General features: G+C 32.6%; 1 protein-coding gene across 1 annotated transcript; it reads left to right on the forward strand.

Annotated features, from left to right (window-relative positions):
• Positions 1 to 8,558: 8,558 nt before the first annotated feature.
• On the forward strand, positions 8,559 to 20,199 carry LOC110429411 (putative magnesium transporter NIPA6). The gene is made up of 9 exons (XM_021445434.2): positions 8,559 to 8,997; positions 9,099 to 9,155; positions 9,305 to 9,395; positions 9,510 to 9,670; positions 9,770 to 9,897; positions 10,054 to 10,191; positions 12,776 to 12,859; positions 13,885 to 14,002; positions 19,860 to 20,199. Exons 1-9 carry the CDS (start codon positions 8,877 to 8,879, stop codon positions 19,988 to 19,990), a joined length of 1,029 nt encoding a protein of 342 aa, XP_021301109.1. The 5' UTR covers positions 8,559 to 8,876; the 3' UTR covers positions 19,991 to 20,199.
• The last annotated feature ends 344 nt before the right edge of the window (positions 20,200 to 20,543 follow it).

Consider the following 20,543-nt stretch of genomic DNA (forward strand, 5'->3'; position numbering starts at 1 on the left):
GAAATATATATATATATATATATATATATATATATGTATATATAGTGTTACTAATACGCCCCGGTACGCGGGGATCCATTTTCTTTTTTTTTTGTTATTTCACTGTTTATGTATCCCAGTTATGATACGACGAATTTGTTTCCTTGAAGTTATCACATAATTTTAACGATTCATTAATTTTATAATTATAAATCTTCAACTCGAATTAGATTTTATTTATTTAAAATATCTTAAATAATTTTTATTTATTTATTATGAGTTAGAATTTTATAATTACATTTAAACCCTATCAAAATTCTACAACAACTCTTTCATGAAATCAAATTTATAAAATCAAAATTTTATCTTTTTATATAATTAATTAAGTATTCATTTTAAAATCTATCATTTATCAAATTTTTTATTTTCGATTCAACCTGCTGTTTTGTTAACTTCCTTTTCACCCTTAGATGAAAATTCCTTCCAATGTACTCACCCACAAACTTTTTTATGTCAGAATTGGCTGTATAAATGGAGTTTAGAGGATCGGTTCATGGACAGCCTATGACAACCACACATAATAAGAATTCTCATTGTATTTCATTTGACATGTGATTATATGATTATATAATAATAGAAATTCCTCATGACATTTAAATTCTACATAATATTTAAAATGATAAAATAAATTTTAAGATGTACATGGCATATTTTAGAATTAGATCAATCCTAATATCATCATAGTTCTATTAGGCATTTTACCTCAACATGATAGTTAGCGTTTGGACTAAATAGTGTTATGCTGTTAAGCCACTGTTTAAGAATTTTATCAAGATGTGCCCACTTGGATCTAGGCCCAAAAGCCTTAGACTAGCACCGGCATAGATCAGGCTTCTTGGAATTCTTTTAAAACAAATGTTTGCTTAATTCTCTTTAAAGTACATGTATGGATTGGATCTAGAAATTGGCTTTTTCCTCAAGCTATGTTGGTTTCAAGTGACAGAAGGCAGTGAATATTATTTTTAAAAGAAATTTCGAGGTTTTAAGTTTTCTATTTTTTCGAAGTGCAAAGATTTGTATTGATCATAAAACAATACAGCCAAACACATAGAGGCAACCCACACTATAGGTGCCAACCCCTGTCCAGAAGTGCAGGGAACGTAAAAACCTGCAGCATCCCACCCCTTTTCCCACAAAGACCACTGAGCACCCAAAAACAAAACAACCCTGCATCCCAATCAAAAAGACACAGGGAAACAAACTATTTATTCAACAAAGACCCAGCAATAACAAAAGATTTTGTTGCTGGCAGACACAAAAACACCAACAATCCAACACCCCCCACCCCCCCCCCCCCCCCCTATCATGCTTAATCGCAGACAACCTCTTTCTTACTAATGCTCCTCAGTCTCTGCATCAGTACCCTTTATCTAAATTAGATCCTCTCCCCTTTGCACCCCGGCTTTCGCTAGATTATCAGCTGCTTCATTCCTGGATCTCAGAATCTGTTGCAAACTCCATCCATTCACCTCTTTTCAATGCTTCAATCTGCATTACAATACCTTTGAACTTCCATGGAGCTTCTTCAGGTTGCAAACTGTAGATAGTCAATTTTGATTAATACTTATTCTCTAAAAAATCATTTTATTACGTAACTTATATAAAGAATAATGAGAATAATTATTATAAGTGAAGCATTACTTAACGCAGAACAACTAGAATAGGTGGAGCATTACTTCATGGGGAATAATTAATACAAGTAGAACAACTATTTTGTACAAAATAATAATTTCACACAGATGATAGTGAAAGCAATCTGGAATAGGTGATAGGGTTCATGGGTTACTTTCATATTAGGATGTTTCGGAGAATTTGGCTTGGTGGCTCAGATATAGAAGTAGTTAAGAGGTCTCTCTTAACCTTTTCCTGAAGTACAAATATTTTTTATTTTTTTCTTATTTTCTTATACTTGTCCACGTACAGCCTTTTCTCTTGTACCTGTTCATGTACAGCTTCCTTTCTTGTACCTATTCACGAACAGCTTTTCTTTATTAACTCCTACTCGAGAACAAGTTTTATTAACTATAATTATTTCAATGGTCATATAATAAGTTTTTAGCCGTTACTCAATATTAACTCTCAATAACGGTTACTTAACATTAAAACTCTCCTTAATAATATCATTCATTACGCATATTAAAACCTTTTCTTATAACTGTTATTTTTGACACTATATATAGAGTCTTCACAACTCAAAAAGAGACTTTTCGAAACTACCGGACTCTGATTCATAGCTTTTCTCCTTAGTCTATTTTCACTCAGAATACTTTTTTTTTTTTATTCTCTTCCACCTATCACAATATTTAGTGCTTTAAGAATTGCTCCAATCTTCCTCTCCTTCACCTCCGATACATCCCTTACTTGTTTGCAACGCTTTCTCGTCTCATCACAAGAACCCCGTTTACACAAACTTCATTTAATAGCATTACGAGAATCAGTTTCAATAATCAAATCATACCTTTGCACCCAACTCGATGCAGAAAAATGCTAAAACGCATATCTGACAGCAAGGAGTTTAGCAATATTTGATGTCGTAACACCCATTAATTTAGAAAAAAAAACATCAAACTGTTACACTCATTATCTCTAAGAATTCTCTCCTTGATAGTTACCTAAGTCAGTCAAATTATTAGCTCATTGGGATCCATCACCACGTCAGTTAAAAATTATTGAGGTGGATTTTTTATCACAAAATTACCTCATCTCTTTCCTTGGCCTTGTTTTTTTTTTTTTTATCTTTCCTATTCTTTTCCTCCAATGCATAACACTTCTAAAAGCCCATTTGTTCAACGTCTTGACTTTTGAGTTTAAATGAAAGGAAAGTGAAAATTGAGGTGATAAAAGTAAACGAAGAGGGAGAGAGTTCGTAAAGGTTGAGGCAAATGGACAATGTGAATTGTTTATAGTGGTTTAATTTTTTTTTATCTACATTTACTATCTAGACAATTTTTATAAAGAATTTTGAATTATAATTTACTAAACTAGTATAGTTAATAATCCCCATCAGAGAGTGAGCTATCCCAAACTCAAAACCTCAAATTACAAATTCAAATAGTGTTTCCCACTCCAACCTCTCGAGTTTACTACTCATAAAAATGTGTAATTGACCACTTCACAAATCTAGATACACCAATATAGGTCAAATTCACAAAAACAGACAAGAATAAAGCATTGTAATTTTAAAAGGAATGATGAATTTAGGGTGGGGGCAACGGAGGCAACTACCCCCACTCAAGTCTTAAAACAATTTGATAGTATAATAATAATATAATTTTTGAACAAATTTAAATGAATCTTTATTCTTTTATTATGTTTAATCAAGCTTTTAATATTTTATTTTGGATCATATGACTAATAGTTAACTAATTGTTGATGTTAGATACTTTATTGTGTAATGTGATTATAAAAATGTGATTGCAGAGAAAATAATTAAATAGTATTTGATACATAAGTAAAATAATGATTAAAATACAAGAAAGTTAATATTACAAAGTTTGATTTTTAAGTACTTTACTGATAATGTAATGTTAATTTTTAAAATGACCTTTATTTATTAAAATACAAGTTTAATATTCTTGTATTTTTAATTATTAATTTTTATATAAGATCATTTCTTAAATTATTTGTAATATCGTATATTTTATTTTCATTTCTTATTATAATCTTATATATTTTATTTTCATTTTTTTCGTATAATTTTTAATATTACATATTTTATTTTAATTTCTTTTACCTATATTATATAGATTTTAATTTCTTATATTTTAAATTCAAGTGTCTTAGTTAGATTAGCTACTTGAGCGGATAATGTTGAAAAAGCATCTACACTGTGAACTTTAACTACTCTCATATGCATTGATCGCTCAACTAGCTATTGGTAGTTGTTTGCAGCCATCTCTTCCAACAAATTGTATGTCTTATCAATCGATTTAGCCATCAAAGCTTTTTCTGCAACGGCATCAATGGTGATTCGAACATGCCTACTTAAATCATTGTCAAAAGTTTGTACCTGTAGCCACTTTGGAAAACCATGATGAGGACAATACCTAACTAATTTTTTATATCTTGTCCAAGCTTCGTACAATAATTATGAATCTTGCTACCTGTAATATCATTCCTCGTTTTTGTTGTCTTAGTTAGAGAAAAGAACTTAGTGAGGAATTTCTGAGCAAGATCATCCCGTGTTGTTATTGAACTAGTAGGGAGCGCATTCAACCATTCTTTATCTTTATCCCTTAATAAGAAAGGAAAAAACCTTAAACGAATTGCATCATCTGTTATACCATTATGTTTAAAAGTCTTACAAATCTCCAAGAAGTTTATTATATGGCCATTTGAGATCATCATTTGGAAGGACCCCAAATTGAATTAAGGTTTGAATCATGGTGATGATAGCTGGCTTAATCTCAAAGTTATTTGCTTGAATAATTGGCCTTTGAATGCTTGATGGAATTCCTTATACCAAAGGAACAGCATAATCCCTTAAGTAACGATTGTCAGCTACTTTTTAGATTTACTGTTCATCATGTTGATAAGCTATTGTATTTATTGGAGTAACAACTTGTTGATTTTCTCGTCGAAGTTTATGAATTATTCTCTCAATTTCTAAATCACAGAAGATAATCTCCAAATTGTTTGCTTTTCTCATACAATGACTAAAAACACTTACAAAATAAAAAAATAAAATTTAATTTAAGATTAATCGATGGAATTTTAATATTAGCAAATAATAAAGAAAACACAATCCCTGGCAACGATGCTAAAAACTTGTTATCGAATTTTGCATATGCAAATATATATATATCAAACAAGTAACATAGTGATGAAGTACAGTATCGTTTCCAAAGCGATTTGTTCCTAAATCTTTACTAAGTACTAAAATTTATGACAAATTAATTTTATTTATGTAATCAAAATTTTAAAAAAATTAATTACAATAAAATTAAAATAAGCACTAAGTTAACTAACAAAAATTAAAATTAATGGAAAGGGCAATAGACTAAAACTTAGGATTTTAGATTTATTCAACACTTCATCTGATATCAGCTTCTCTTATTATTTATATTCATGGGTGATTTTATTAACTTAGAATCGAAAGCTATTTATATGTTTCCGTCGAGATGCTTGTACAAATACCTAACTTAATTGGGTCATTATATGTCTATAGGAATCAATTAAATAAGGTTCATTAAATTAGTGTTCTAATTTGTCTACTTATGACAATTGGCGTATGTTTACTCGAATCGCGAATCATATCACCTAAGTGATATGAACATATACTATTTAAACCTTAGTGCAATCTAAAATCTCTCTATTGAGTCTCAATTAGATTCGCTAATCAATTAATTATTGGCCAAGCAATCAAAAACATTAAAAACAGATTTAAACAAGTAAAATTATACCCATTCATGGTAAATAAAAGAGAAACACATATTTAGATTACATGTTGAAATTTACTACAATCTTAAAAAGATAATTTAGATCATAATAACTAATAAAAACAATATCTAAAGAAATTTAGCCATGGATCCAAATGAAAGAAAATAAAAAAGATATAAAAATAAAGAAAGAAACTAATTATTGAAGCTTTATGATTTCAATTTTCTCTCAAATTCTCTTGTTTTTTTACTTTATTTTTAGCACATTTTCTCCAAAGTAGTTGTTTACTGCCTGCCTCTTAAAGCCTCTGAAAAGATCCCTTAAATAGGCTCCAAGTAACCTAGTTTCTAAAAGCCAATGAATTTTTTATTTTTGAAAAATTGCCTAGCACTGCGACCATGATTTTTTGGCGCTGTGGAGCTCTAACCTTGGAAAAATGTATGGTGTGCTTCCCTTCACTAAAGCTATAGCCTTGTTCTTTTTAGTGCTATGGCCTTGGCTTCCTCGACACTGCAACCTTGAGTAACTCAAGGTTGCGGTCTTCCTCCACCTGTTGTCTTGTGCAAAACTGCAGCAGTCAAACATATTCCAACTCAATTTTCACCTTGATATGATTTGAACTAGACTAAATAATAAACATAATAGTTTTAGCTCTATCTATTAGCTTTCTAATGGATCAAGAATCCTATCGATTGGACTTATGGAGTGAAGGATATACTCTAAATACTGTATCATATTCAATCCATACATATTACTATAATACTCCAACTCAGATAAATATTCAACTATGGTTCGATCAAAACTAGGTAAAGTGGTAAACATAAAAGTTGAATTCCTTCCTCTTACCATTCTAGTGGTCTAAGAATCATTTCATTTGGAGTTCTGTAGAGAGAGATATGATCAAAATACTATAAGATATATAAATGAAGCTATCATCATACTTTCAACAATTTTTATCAAATGAACATTTTTATCAAATTTCCTATAAAAGCAATAAAAAAATCGACTATAACTATTTTTAAAATAATTTAAAATAAAATAATATAAAATTAAACTAAAATAACTTAAATTAACTACTCAACATGTTATCAAATTTAAACTAAAAAAATATCTAAAATATTAAAATCTAAACATAAAATCTCAAAGATCTAGCTATTTAAGCCCCTAAAATGTGTGAAAATAACTCTCTATAATATAGTTATTACTTCACTTAGAATGAACCCTTGGCTTGTGTCTTGAAGTTACCTTAACTTTTTAGTGCTTCTCTCCAACTACTTTCTTATTGTCTTATATTCAAATAAACATTTCAAGGTATGTTTACTCTTAATTTATTAGCTAAAAATGCATTGTTTAAAAGCTTGTAAGATGATTTTCTAAGGATGCATGGCTTTTCAAACAATTTTATAATCTTAGGGAACAAAAAAAGTAATTGAAATAATTTCAAATGCTTGACATTAAATTCAAGAAGACATGTGATTTTTTTTCAAATTAAAATACGATATAGTTCAAGTCTAACAAAGTCATTCTTATTCCAATAGCCAAAAGAGGAGTTTATGGTTTATATTTGTATCAGTTATCAATTATTATTTCTCTTTCATGCCTGGCCTGTTACATCAGAATTGGAAAATATTTTTAGAAGTTGAAGTTAAGTTTATAAGATTATGAAACCCAAATGGAATAAGAACCTTTTGCCTTAGCAGTTGAGAAATTTTTTTTTGTTGATATATATTGGGAATAGAGAATTCAAACTTAAAATTTCCTATTCGAAGAAAAGGTATAGCTATAATTATGGAAATGGCTAAAGAGATTTGTGTTCTACTTTATTTTTTGTGGGTACATTTTGTATTCTGCTTAAGAAAAGATTTTGTGTCGATAACTTCTACTTACTACCAACCTTCAAACTGGTCTTATAATTGCTCCTAATATATTTTGCTTCTTATGCTATAAAAAAGTAATTTTCAAAAAAAGACTTAAGTTCCAAAAGAAGCCCTAATATGAATATATGAATATGAATATAATTTGCTATACTAGACTTGAAATACATTATACTTGTACACCTATAATATACTCAAGTTAGAAACTGCTAATTTTCAAAAAAAATGAATGCATGAGGTATGACATTACAATATTTTCTAAAGATTACTTAAGTAGAAGAAGAAGTGATAGATTTGGTGGTGAAATTTAACCCAAATGTGTTGGTGATCGACTACCTTTCCTACGGTTGATGGGAAGAAAAAGAAGAAAGAAGGAAGGAAAAAAGAATAAGAACATAAAATAGAAGAAGAGGGTTAGGGTGATAGGTTAGGGAAATTTTTTTTTTTTACTTTCCTTTCACTAAGGGAAAGTAACTTTCCCTCTATGAGAGAAGGGAATGACATTGCAAGGTGATATTGTAATCACATTGCAACAAGATCATTTTCACATATACAAAACACAAACTAAACATTGTAATGTAAATCTTTGTAATTTAATTGTAGGGAATATCCTTACTTATGTTATACCAAATGCCTCTTAGCTTTGGAAATATTATAGTAAAAGTTATACTTGCACTTAAAATAGCATTTATTTCTTAATGGATTTGAAACTCTTTAACTTACTTCAGAAAAAGATGTAGGTAAAAGCTCGAACCTCTATAAATTTATTTGTGCAAGCTTCTCTCTTTACTCCCAATTTTCATTTGCTGAAAATCAAGTTTTACAAGAGTAATTTCAAGTTGAATATTTCTTAAAAAGGATTTTCAAGTTCTTACACTTACAATTATTAACTTGCAAAAAGTTTAAAAAATTTCAATTCACCCCATCTTGGAATTACATTGTTATTTGAACTAACAAAATTAAAAATTGACTCTTAATTCATTGAGATTTTCATATGATGGAATAATTGTTTTTTATACACGATATAAAAAATTAAAATTGAAAGTATACCACAAGTGATGAAAATGTGATTTTAAGTAATTTTGAATAACTTAACTATTATAGATAAAATATGATTTGATTAAAATAATTTTTTAAAATTAAATTTAATTTGATTTTAAAAAAACTCGAATCAAAAAATAAATTCAAAACAAAATCGTTCAAAATATTAAAAAGGGAATTAACCAAAATCGAAATGATTGGACTGAAGCCCTGCCCAATTTACGTACAAGACAGATTTGTGAAAAATAAGCGGACATGACTGGTGAAATATTGGTAAAGGGGTAAAGAGGACCGGCAGGTGAGGAATTACGTTCCCCTCTCAACGACCTTTCTCTCCTTGCTGTACTTTACATCCGGCAGGCAACGGAAGAGAAAAGTTAGAGAAAATAAAGGAGAGGAAGAAGGTAGTTGTGATGAGAATTGCAGAGGTCTAGGGTTCTGATCAGACTTGACCGACTAGCATATTTAAAGAGAAAACATATAATACATGAAAGTAAATCTCTACATATATATGTATGTATGCATGTAGATATGTATGAATAGATGTACTCCAGCAATCTCAAGGGTTTTATTCTGGCGGTGGTCTCGAGCGCCTTCATTGGCTCCAGCTTTATCATCAAGAAAAAGGGTCTTCGAAAGGCCGGGGTCAATGGCCCCCGTGCCAGTAAGTTCTTGCCTTTTTCTGTTTTCTTATTTTTTTTTGTTATAAATATATATTGAAATCAGACTGATCATGGTTATAATTTGCTACACGCTTCCTGTAAGGTTCTGGCGGATATGGCTACTTGTTGGAGCCACTCTGGTGGGTTGGCATGATTACTAGTGAGTTCCTCTCTATTACTTTCTTCCTTCTTCTGCTGCTTTCTATATGTTTTCTATGGCCAAAGACATTGCAATCGTGAAAAAAAATTTAACTCAATCGGACCAATTCGGTGACATCACTTGTAAAATTCTTAGTTCTAATATGACAGTGATAATTGGGGAGATTGCCAATTTCGTTGCATATATCTATGCACCTGCTGTTTTGGTAACGCCTCTTGGTGCATTGAGTATCATTGTTAGGTAATTTTCTTTTTGTTTGTTGATTTTGAAATTTTGATTGATTCATTTGAATCGACTTTACTCAATTTAATCGGTAGTTTCTGATCACCTCTCACTTCATGTCGATTTGGGCAGTGCCATTTTAGCGCATTTCATTTTAAAGGAGAAACTGCAGAAAATGGGAATGTTAGGATGTCTTTTGTGCATAGTAGGTTCCACAGTGATTGTGCTTCATGCACCTGAGGAGCGTTCTATTAATTCAGTTGAAGAAATTTGGGAATTAGCTACCCAGCCAGGTGAGTTGCTAAAGTTTTCATCAGTTACTAAATGCTTATATCATCTTATTCTTAGCTTCAATAATGTTATTTTTAATCTATTTTTTTTTTCTTTTCCAGCCTTTCTTTTGTATACAGCTTCAGCAGTAGCTATTGCATTGGTACTAATTTTGTATTATGCACCTCGTTGTGGTCAAACTAACATAATGGTGTATATTGGAATATGCTCAGTAATTGGATCATTGACGGTAAGTTAGTTTAGCTTTTCAGCTAACTGCATGTTGAGATCTAATGGTTTTATTGTTTAGGTTTCTAGAGTACTTGCTTCCAATTTGTAACAATTTGAATGCCGTATTTACATTAATGTGCTATTAGTATTGATTATGAATGTTACTTCCTTGCAGGTGATGAGCATAAAAGCCATTGGTATTGCGATAAAGCTAACATTGGAGGGCACAAATCAGGCGAAATACTTCCAAACATGGATCTTTGCAATGGTTGCAATTACCTGTATCATCACTCAGTTAAATTATCTGAACATGGTAAGCATGTAATCATGCTCTTACATCTCATGGTAATTACTGTAAAGCTGAAAGCAACATGCTACTGATGGCATATATACTATATTTCTACAAAGAGAAGACTATTGGAAACAAAAATGTTTATTTTCTGTTACAGAAATCTAGAAAATATGTTTGGAAAATAAAAACTTATTGCTGATGTGAGAGATTCAACTTGTCTTCCGGCATGAATAAACTAATTAGACAATACTGATATATTTCAGTGGAGGCTGATTGTTTTTTAGTAATGATAGTCTTGATCCAAAAAAGGGTTGCAATATCCAGTGCAAGGGAAGAAAAGGAGTATTCCACTTGTCACTTTTCAAAATTCTTTACAATGTTTGCAAATCAACACTATTGGCTCTAGAAATTTTCTATTAATGTAGTTGGTTGCTCTTTGTATGTGACGTAGGACAGCAAGGGGCTAGCTTTAAGGCAATTTTATGATCTGAATTATCGCAAAACAGGAATAAAAAGATTCCTGATCTTCAGACTAGGGTTCCTTAGGAGTAACATCTAAGGTTGATTGTGTCATACAATCATGAAGAAAAGAAAAGATCCTAAGCTTCATACTTAGAATCCTTAGGAGTTACACCTAAGGTTGATTACATCTCATCATCACAAAAGTAGTAATCCTTGAAATTCTTTAATAATTTTTTATATCTCAGTAGAAAAAGTACATTGATTCATATAGACTCCTAGCATTCTTAGTCTAAAAGAACTAGAACTCCTATTTCTACTTGGACTCCAAATATCAAACTAACAAAGTTAACTTAAAACAAAACTCAATAGGATAAGGAAAACCCAAAACTAAGATCCTAAACTCAAATATAAGTGCAAATACCAAACAAAACCTTAAAGCCCTAATAGTTGAAAACAAGGAAAATGCTAATTAATGGAAGATAATGTAAATAAAATAAAAATCCTAAAGCCATATGATATTGCATTTACTTTGAAAGGCGAAAGAAATTTTATTAATAGTATAAAAACTTATGTGGAAACCTGTATGTAAGAAATATAACAGGAACTCACTTGAAAAAGAAAATACTAAATCCCAACTTAGAAAGACCTTATATAACCACAAACCAACTGCCAAGAACCAAAATTTAATGACTAACGGAAACAGGCCATGGTGGATCAAACAACTTACAAAAGCCACTGAACACTTTCAAAAGCAACAAGATCAAGGAACAAAACTTCAAAACAGCAAGGAGATACAAACCAATAAAACATAAGCCAAAAGGACCCCAAATCTTTAGCAAGGGAGAAACAGAGCATCCTTCAAATATCTAAGCATTTAGCCAAAAGTGATACTAATGCTAATCACCTGCAACAACCAAGAAATTGACAAGGAAGCAAGAATGAAAAGCCAAAACAAAGGCCCTTAACAACAGGCAAAACAAGAGGAGATAGATGTCAACCAGGGAAGTGGCAGAGGTGCCAAGCAGCAGAAGCAGAAAAAAAATTCAGCTGCCAATTGCCAAAAGACCATCACAAAAAGGGGAAACACTCCAAGGACCAACATCAAGATAAGCACTATGGGTTAGATAGAATTGGAGAAAGGTGCAAGGCTAACCAGGTCATTAATCATAAAAACAAACAGAGCATCTGATTTAAGACATAAGACCAGAAACTTTCAGGAGCCATCTCTCTAATGCCGACAAGCACCAAAAACCATGAAATATACAAGAAGAATAAAGAAAAATTTACATGAATGTGAGAAAAGAATCCAATTTTTCATGCTCTAAACCAAGAAGTTTCTTGATACACGCATGCAACTTCTCTTTTGAAAGATAGCCCAAGTAATTTGCTAATTTCTAAAGTCTTGATAGCTTCTTTAATGAATCATTCCTAGGGCAAATGTCACCATCATAGATCAAATTATCAACCTCAGTAACAATAGGAGACAAATATTAATTATCTAAATGCAATAATGTATTTTACAATGTTCGAGACACAAATTGATAAAAAGATGCCTGGGTTGCTTCACATTCTGATATGGATACGTTAATGGATTGGAACATATATTTGATCAAGTCATGTACCACATTAGAACTTTTATTTATTGCCCCTATGTGTGCACGGTACCTTAAAATTTATTTTTTCTATTTAGATTGTCAGACATACGGTTTCTTGGGGTGCCATAAAGCAGTATATCTGTAGGATTTATTAACTTTCACATGTTTTGGTTGTAGGGAGGAAGGTAAATTTGTCATTATGCATAGTTTTCGTTTGTTTCTTTGTGATAGCATTAAGCTGTAATGGGGTTCAGCTATTTTCAGGCATATAGATTTTTTCTTTGACAATTTTAGAGTTTGTAATTCTCATCCTTCTTTTTGATTGTTTTTTCTTACTTTTTCTATCCCCACTGGAGGCCCAAATCTGCTTTTTTAATTGCTTAACAGTGTTGGTTGGGATTGAATTTGAAAACATTTGGAGAAAATGGTGAATATCCGGATATTTTTTAATGTCAAGATCTATTTCATGTGAATTATGAATGAAATTCATTCTTGAATTGCAGTTCCAAATCATTGCAAATTTTTATAAAGCTTTGATGTGGTTGCAGGCATTGGATACTTTCAACACGGCAATTGTTTCTCCAATTTATTATGCCTTGTTCACTTCTTTCACAATTTTAGCGAGTGCAATTGTTTAAGGTATTTTCTCTCTCCCATGTAGACATGCATGGACCTGCCAAAGTTTTTACAGGTTTTATGATGTATGAATTATCTACAGCCTTAAAATTAGAATTGATCAATATTGAATGGAATAGGAATCGTTATTCCTTAAAAGTCATGTACATGGGCTGTTAAGAGAGGGGGGGGGGGGGGGGGCGAGAGAGTGTAATTTTTGGAATTTTGGATGCAAAAGATTGATCCAGTATATCCCTGAATTTTTCATGGTTGTGTGGGATCAAAATGCAGAAACTTTCTCTGAGTGTGTTGTATATATAATGGATCTCAATATGCGCTTGAGATGTTGGACACATTCATGTAACTAAATGATTTGTTACTTTGCTGGATGAGGATTTGTCGAGGAATTTAATCTTAACGGACATGATTGTTTTATTTCTGCCCAGAAACTCTGAACTGAGGGCAAACTGTGTACCATAAGCTTTTGGTGTTTCTTTCTTTGCTTTTGTTTTTTAAACTTTATCCTTGAGGCGTGAAATTTATAGAAGGAATAGTCACTAGCACAGATTTATTTATGTATGTATGTTCATGTATGTATATTTGTTTATCAACATATTCTTATGATTATCTCCTAATTATCAAAGAATCTCCCATATTTTGTGGAAGCGAACACGAGTATTTGAGACACGTATACAATGTATCTGACTTGACAACTCTAAATTCTAGATACAGAGATGTGGTTGTGTTCATGTGTTTTTGTAACTTTAGGGTAATAAACATTTCTGTTTAAGTATTATTCATTATTCATATGCTTTCCAAAAGAACCTTATAGACTTACAACCAAGTAAAATTGATTTCTGTTTTTCTTGTATTCCTTTTTTTTGGCTGGGTGGGGATACAAAATGCATGGTTAAATTATATGAATTTTCCTTGTGATTGTTCATACAAGCATCTGTGGACACGAGTCTAGTGTCCTTGAGACCGCGTGGCTCCTCGATGTCTCTACATGTCCTTATTATAGTTTCTTTTCTCCATTTTGTAGGACTATTCTGGTCAAAGTGCTAGCAGCATAGCATCTGAACTTTGTGGTTTTATCACCGTGTTATCTGGGACAGCTGTATTGCATAGTACAAGAGATCCAGATACACCTCTTATCACAGGTATCTCTCGTATACGAACTGATGAGCAGACTTGTTTTAAATTAGAGCAGCTACTTCCTAAATCTGAGTGCATTATATTTCCTAAATGTGTCATGATATGGGACTTAAGGACAGTTTTTGTTGAATCTTGGAAAATATATTACTGAGAAGAGCATAAAAGGGTGGAAAGTGAGTTTAGCTGATTACAGGTCCAAAGAACAATTAAAGGAAATTTATCAAGAAAGAAACAAGTTTTGAATTATTTGGGTAAAAAGAACCAAGGAAACCGTTCATTATAGGACAGCTATTGACGGTAACCATTTCATGAAATACAACTTAGTAAATGCTGATGCTATCAGATCCTAAAGCAGTGAGTGTCTTTTACTGCATATGAGGGAAATGAAACCATTATGAAGTTAGATAAAGAAACCCTTATGAAGGCCCAATGGGCTTGAAAACAAATGGTATTTCTTCTACAGAGTTGAAATATTATAAATAAGACTATGTTTCAAGCAGTGGCATACCTCACATTTGTCTCCCAGACTGTCTACATCTATTTCCAGCTTTCTGTGAGCCTTTACAAATCACCCTTAGTGACCTAATTATGAGAAGAAAATAATTATGAAATACTGGAATTATGCTGAGCTCCACACAATGAAACATGGCTGGTCAAGCCCTTTATGAGTGGGGTTACCCCCCAAAAGATTCCAGGAATAATCTTGGTGTGTTTCCTTTGTTTGTTTTGTATCGGGAGAAAAATTCCCAACAATATTTTATGAACACTTTTGGCTAAGAATGGAAATGTGTTTTTTGTTTTGGCATTTTCAAATGATGCCCTTGTAGAAAAGGACAAGTTTTGAATAACAGTTATGATCATTGATATTTGAAAAACCCTACTAAGTACATTTTAAGCAAAAATGCTGTAAGATTCCCATAAGGCCAAAATAAATAAAAAAAAACTACCTAAAGGTGGAAGCATTAATGTGATATCAGGCCTCAAGTCAGAATTTGAAGCCCTTCTGCCTTTTAGGAATGTCAGATTTAAAATATAAGTAAAATTCAACCTTGTTACAAATATGTGTTGAACCAAAACCTACTAAAGACTTGGAAACCAGTAAAAGATTCCAGCCTCAAGTTGAACCAACATTATGCAGCCCAAAAAATATTTTGAGTTACGCTCCTTATGCCACGTGAGTCTAACCCCAGCCGACTGATGGACCAGCAGGCATATGAGGGGTTCCCAGTGCACATGACACAGCAAGGTGCTCATCAAGGCACTCTGCGCCCCAGCACCCCAGTGGACCTGGCGCACAAGGCCCGTGCATGTGCAGGTCGTGTGCAGGCTTCCTGCGCGCAGGTGGGCCACATGTGCTGCTGGGCCACACATGCTGCACACCCTGTGCATGTAGCGCGCCCTGCACATTTGGGCCTCGCATGCTGCGCAGGCCTCATAGATGGGCCGCATGCCAGGGAAAACCCTAGCACCCAAATTTTAGACTGCATTGCTGGGTGCCGTGCAAGCAAGCCCCAATGCCTAAATTTTAGGTGCCCCACTAGGGCAAGCCGCGCATCAGCGCACCACTTGTGCACTAGCAGGCTGAGCACCCAGCACACCTGCGAGCCGCGCATCAGCGCACCACTTGTGCACTAGCAGGCTGAGCACCCAGCACACCTGCGAGCCGCGCGCACCCTCTGCGTGCCAGCTGCCTGCGCCATACGCACCACTGCCGAACCAGCACACCTCTCCCAGCGCACCACGGGCAGAGCTGATTTTGAGGAGCCGCATGGGCTGCATGGGGACCAAATTTCCTTAGGCTGAAGTTAGGGTTGGTTACTTGCTTACCAAGCTAGGGAAATATTATTTCGTTAGCTATATGTTTACTTTTCTTGCACACCAAGGAAACTTAGGTTAGATGTTTCCTTGTTTTATTTTACTTGAACTCCAAGTAGGCTAGAGGCTATAAATAGCCACCTTCGGTACTCTTTTCTTTTCATCAAGCAATCAAGCAATTTACTTTGTGCTTAGATCTTAGGTACTTTTTGCTCTCTCATTGGAGCAATGATACTTATTTATTCTCCTCAATCTCTTTCTTCATAGATATTTACTTTACATTTCTGCGCCAATATTCAAGAAACCTCATTACGTCTTGCTTAGTCTTACGAACACATGACTATATCGCCACACAAAACTTGGCTAAAGTTCCAAGCCCGTGACACCATGGCCTCCCCCTCAAACGTTCTCTCTCTTTCTCTCTTAAGTTCTTTCTTTATGATAAATGGTGAGACTTTGCTCCTAACTTTGAAGTATATTAGGGTTTCTTGCAGTTAACTGAAAATATTATAGCCTTTCAAACTGATCAAGCTCAGTTATGGTGACATTTATAATATTGGACACAATATAATAATAATGCATAAGACCGGTTCCTACTCTTCTAGTTTGACTGTTGATATTTTGAAATTCTGGTAGGAATAATACAAATCTGACAGTTCAAATAGGGAATCATAGAAACTTAATTTTTAAAAGCCTACATGATGTAGGACTGCTTGAAGGAGTAGTATTTATGATAACTTTCTAATATAAATTGATCTGAATTTTTGAGATAACAAAAGAAGGTAAATAAAGAAAAAAAGGAAAAAGAAAAGATTCCTAAGCTTCACACCTAGGGTTCTTTGATTGCATCAGACAGCTGAGAAGAGAGAAAACCGAAGTATCACATCTAGGGTTCTTAGGAGTTACACCTTGATTACATATTTGAAATCAGCCTTAAATTGGGCTGGTGCTAGGTTAGCATCTTACACAAATTGACTTCTAACCATTACCTCAAGTCATCTTTGCATATATTTTGTCACTGGCCTGCTGCTTTCCTTAAAAATAAAGGCATTGCCACACTTCTTGTCAAGATAATTAGGTGGCATATACTTTTCTTTAAATTTGGCATTTCTCTCATTCCATGTACTGGTTTGTGGCTGTCCCAATCTGGCTATGTTTCTCTTAACACAGTACCATCTTATTTTCACTAATCCAACCTGCTTTATCTTTTGGAGCATCTGACATATAATACCGATCAAAGTACTCCTCAATACTGTTGGGCCAATCAGAAAATACTGTAGGATCAACTTTTCCATATAAATTTAGAACTTCTAGGCTTGATTTCCTTTTCCACATTCTCTACCATGATGAACCATGGTTTAAAAGTGGAAACTTTAGTTCAACTTTAGGATCTCTTTGCTCTGATGACACTTGGATGCAGTGCAGAAGTAGAAACAAGTAAAAAGAGAACCAAATTAGTTAAGGAAAACCAGAACAAGGCTAAACTTAAATGTAAAATTGAAGTTGGAGGAAGAAAACTTGGGTTGTAGAGAACCTTTAACAAATAATATTCCACCTATAATATTGTTGTCTAAAGTGTCTAAAGACTATACAAAAGGGTTCAAATAGTTTTTAATTCTAGCTCTTGGATACACATAAACCTCATCTAATATATGCTTTAAACTCATTAAAAGATAACATGCTAGCCACTTTATCACTAATAAAATAAAAACATAATTACTAACTATATACTAAAGTAAAACAGAATAATAGAACATTTTAAAATACATAATTTACATAACTTATGGAATGGTGCTGCATCACTTTTGATAATATAAACCCTCTAAGCCGGTGATAATCACTCCCAAAAACATCAATGGTATGGCATCATCCGTGAATTTTGCATGTTATATTATACATAATAAATATACAACTAATACGTTCTAAATGCTTAAATATTATCATATTTATTACCTATATAATGAAGACATAAATACAAATATGTAATATACAACATCAATATAATTTATATATAGCTATGTACACTTCTTTGTAAACATATATGTGCATTTAGTTGTATAGACATACACATGGTTCAAGATTTAAATTTGGCGCAATTTGATTGTCTAAAAGAGATGGATCACCTTGTTGAGGTCATACTTTAAACCTAACTACTTTACAGAGAGCAAGGTGATAAAGAGCCAACTGTTTGGCCTAACTTTTTTTTAGCTTAAAAGTTATTATAAAGCTCTTATGAAAAATAATAACTTTTAGAGTTAAGCTGAAGTTGTTTGGTAAATTTTTTTATAAGTTCTTTTTTATAAGTTATAATTTTGGTTACATTATCATAAAGGATATTTTTTTTAAGAAGATAATATTGTAATTATTTTTAACAAATGAAGATATTTTTGAAACAAAAATAAAAATTTTCTTGTATTTTAAAAAAAAGAGAAGAAAAAGCTCCTATGAGGAGCTTTTCCTTAAGCTCTTTTTTAAAAAATTTTAATCTTTAAAAGAAAGCTGTTTTTTTTTTTTAAAGAGCTTTTTAAAATTTATGTTGGCCAAACTTTTACTTTTAAGATATAGATAAGTTGTAAAAAAGCCAGGCCAAACAAGCACAAAGTATCTCTTTTGATGGACTTCCCAAAGAAACAAGTCACTAGTGATGTCACATTATTGGTGATCATCCATCATGCAGTGATGGATATAAAACACACACCCCCTTATTGTTTAAAAACTTTGTTGCTATGGAGTTGTTTGTCAAATACGAATGAAATGTCGTTGTTTTAGTCGAGCAATCTGGGTACTATTAGACATTTCAATTTATTGAATTAATGGATTTCTTAGCTCTTATTTAGAAGTTTAAAGAACCTCTATGTATCTCCTACGTAAAATATGAGTCCTTTTATCAACATCTTTGCTATTTTGATTCATAAATGTTCTTAATTCTCCCCTAGAATTTGTCTTTAGAATTATCATCTTGCAAACTCCAAAAGCATATCTAAATTGTGTTCCTCTATGCTTTGTGCTTTAGAACCTCCTGAATGCTAAAGAAGTTTGCAGAGTGATTATTAAGCATAATGATGAATTTGATCTCGAAGTGAGCCCTGTTATGTGTGAAACTTTTGGCTTGGATGGTTGCTTCCAAAATCTTTTGGAAATGTTAAAGAATGCTGTATATTCTAATTTTATGGAAGAATGAGTGTTGTGTTGACAATCTCCATCCCTGAGAGTTTGTAGGTATCAAAAGATGGAACTTGGTGTTTTTTTTAAGCATAATGCTTTAAAAAATTTCTAAATTATTTAAGAAAATTCAAATAAGCTTTGTTTCTTCTATTGCTTTCAATTAAGTCTCTATACATTTATTTTGGGTCAAATAGACCTTTATTACTAAAGGTTGATTCTGCCTTTAGTTAAAATGGCATTTGTTATTTTATGCCTACATGGTGTTGATGTGGCTTAAAGGTGGAGGGTGGAAAAAGTCATGTGGTCTTGTCATCATGCTACACCAGTATGCCATGTTATCATCCTCTATGACATGTTAGTGTGTTAGCCCCATGTGACATAAAATGGCATGTGGCATTTTAACTAACCGTTGTTAGTCAATCGTGAGTCATAAGAGACTATTTGGTTGCAAATAGTATAAGGGTTTGATTGAATGCAATAAAAAAATAAAAGTTTATTTGAATTTTCTTAAATAGCTCAAGAGAATTTTAGATATTATGCTTTTATTTTAATTAGTATTTACATCCTTATAGATTTTATTTTTGTTCCTTGTCATTGTGGTTAGTAGACAACTCTAGTGCTGATAATGATTGTAATTAAAGTTTGGCTCTTGAGGATAATTTATTTTAGGGAGAAGTCATACTAAGGACAGCATTCAATTTCTTTTACAGAAATTTGAGGGTCGTTTTTTTTTTGTTATTGGTCTATTTAACATATCCTACAGAGATTTTGCTTTCCTGGCAAGTACAGTCTTCATTAAAAGGAAATGAAAATAACAGTTGAGAAGGGCAGAATTTGTCGGACATTATTATCAGGTGAAAACTGATTGCTTAATATATGCAGATCTATATACGCCATTATCTCCTAAAGTTTCGTGGTACATTCAAGGTAACGGGGAACTTTGGAAGCAGAAAGATGAAGATGGTTCATCCCCTAGCTTTATCACGACTCTCCGACAGGACTATTTCAAGTAAATATACTACAATTGGGCATGTACGTTTCAGATTTTGTCTGTCTCATTGGTTGAGCATTGAAAATCACCATATGCTGGTGCAGGTCAAAGCGTTGGTAATTTTTTGTTTTAGATTTTCTTGTAATTAGTTGAGGTTCACGATTTTGGAATGTCAAATCAGATAATAATTGATGCTACATTTTTGCAGTAGTCAGCTAATGCTTTCTTCAATATGTGCAATTTAGGCTTTTGTGTTTTAACCAGCTTCCTTTTTGTTCTCCCTCTCCCCCTTCCTCCCCCAGTTTTTAACTTGTAGCTGCATGTTATGTCCGCCTTGTGCAGAGGAGTGTAGTTAAGGTGTGTTAAGTTCTGGAATGAGGTAAACTGCGCATTCTAGTCTGTGTAATTTGATTTATTTAAAATTCCTACGAGACTGAAGAATGTAGGAAAACTTGTTCCTCCCTGATTATTTGTTGAAAGAAATAATATCATCTTGGACCTACATTTTTTCTTTAATATTAGTTAGGACCTACGTTTTTTCTTTAATATTAGTTACCCTGGGTTTGTGGTGAAAT

This window comes from Theobroma umbraticum, unplaced genomic scaffold (genome assembly GCF_002168275.2).
Source record: "Theobroma umbraticum cultivar Fairchild unplaced genomic scaffold, ASM216827v3 scaffold_44.0, whole genome shotgun sequence".
Lineage (NCBI taxonomy): Eukaryota > Viridiplantae > Streptophyta > Magnoliopsida > Malvales > Malvaceae > Theobroma > Theobroma umbraticum.

Coding starts and splice junctions, on each gene's coding strand:
- LOC110429411 (XM_021445434.2), top strand. CDS start 8,877: ATGTACTCCAGCAATCTCAAGGGTTTTATTCTGGCGGTGGTCTCGAGC. Junction 9,671..9,769: donor GGAATTAGCTACCCAGCCAG/GTGAGTTGCTAA, acceptor TTTCTTTTCCAG/CCTTTCTTTTGTATACAGCT. Junction 12,860..13,884: donor CAATTTTAGCGAGTGCAATT/GTTTAAGGTATT, acceptor TCCATTTTGTAG/GACTATTCTGGTCAAAGTGC.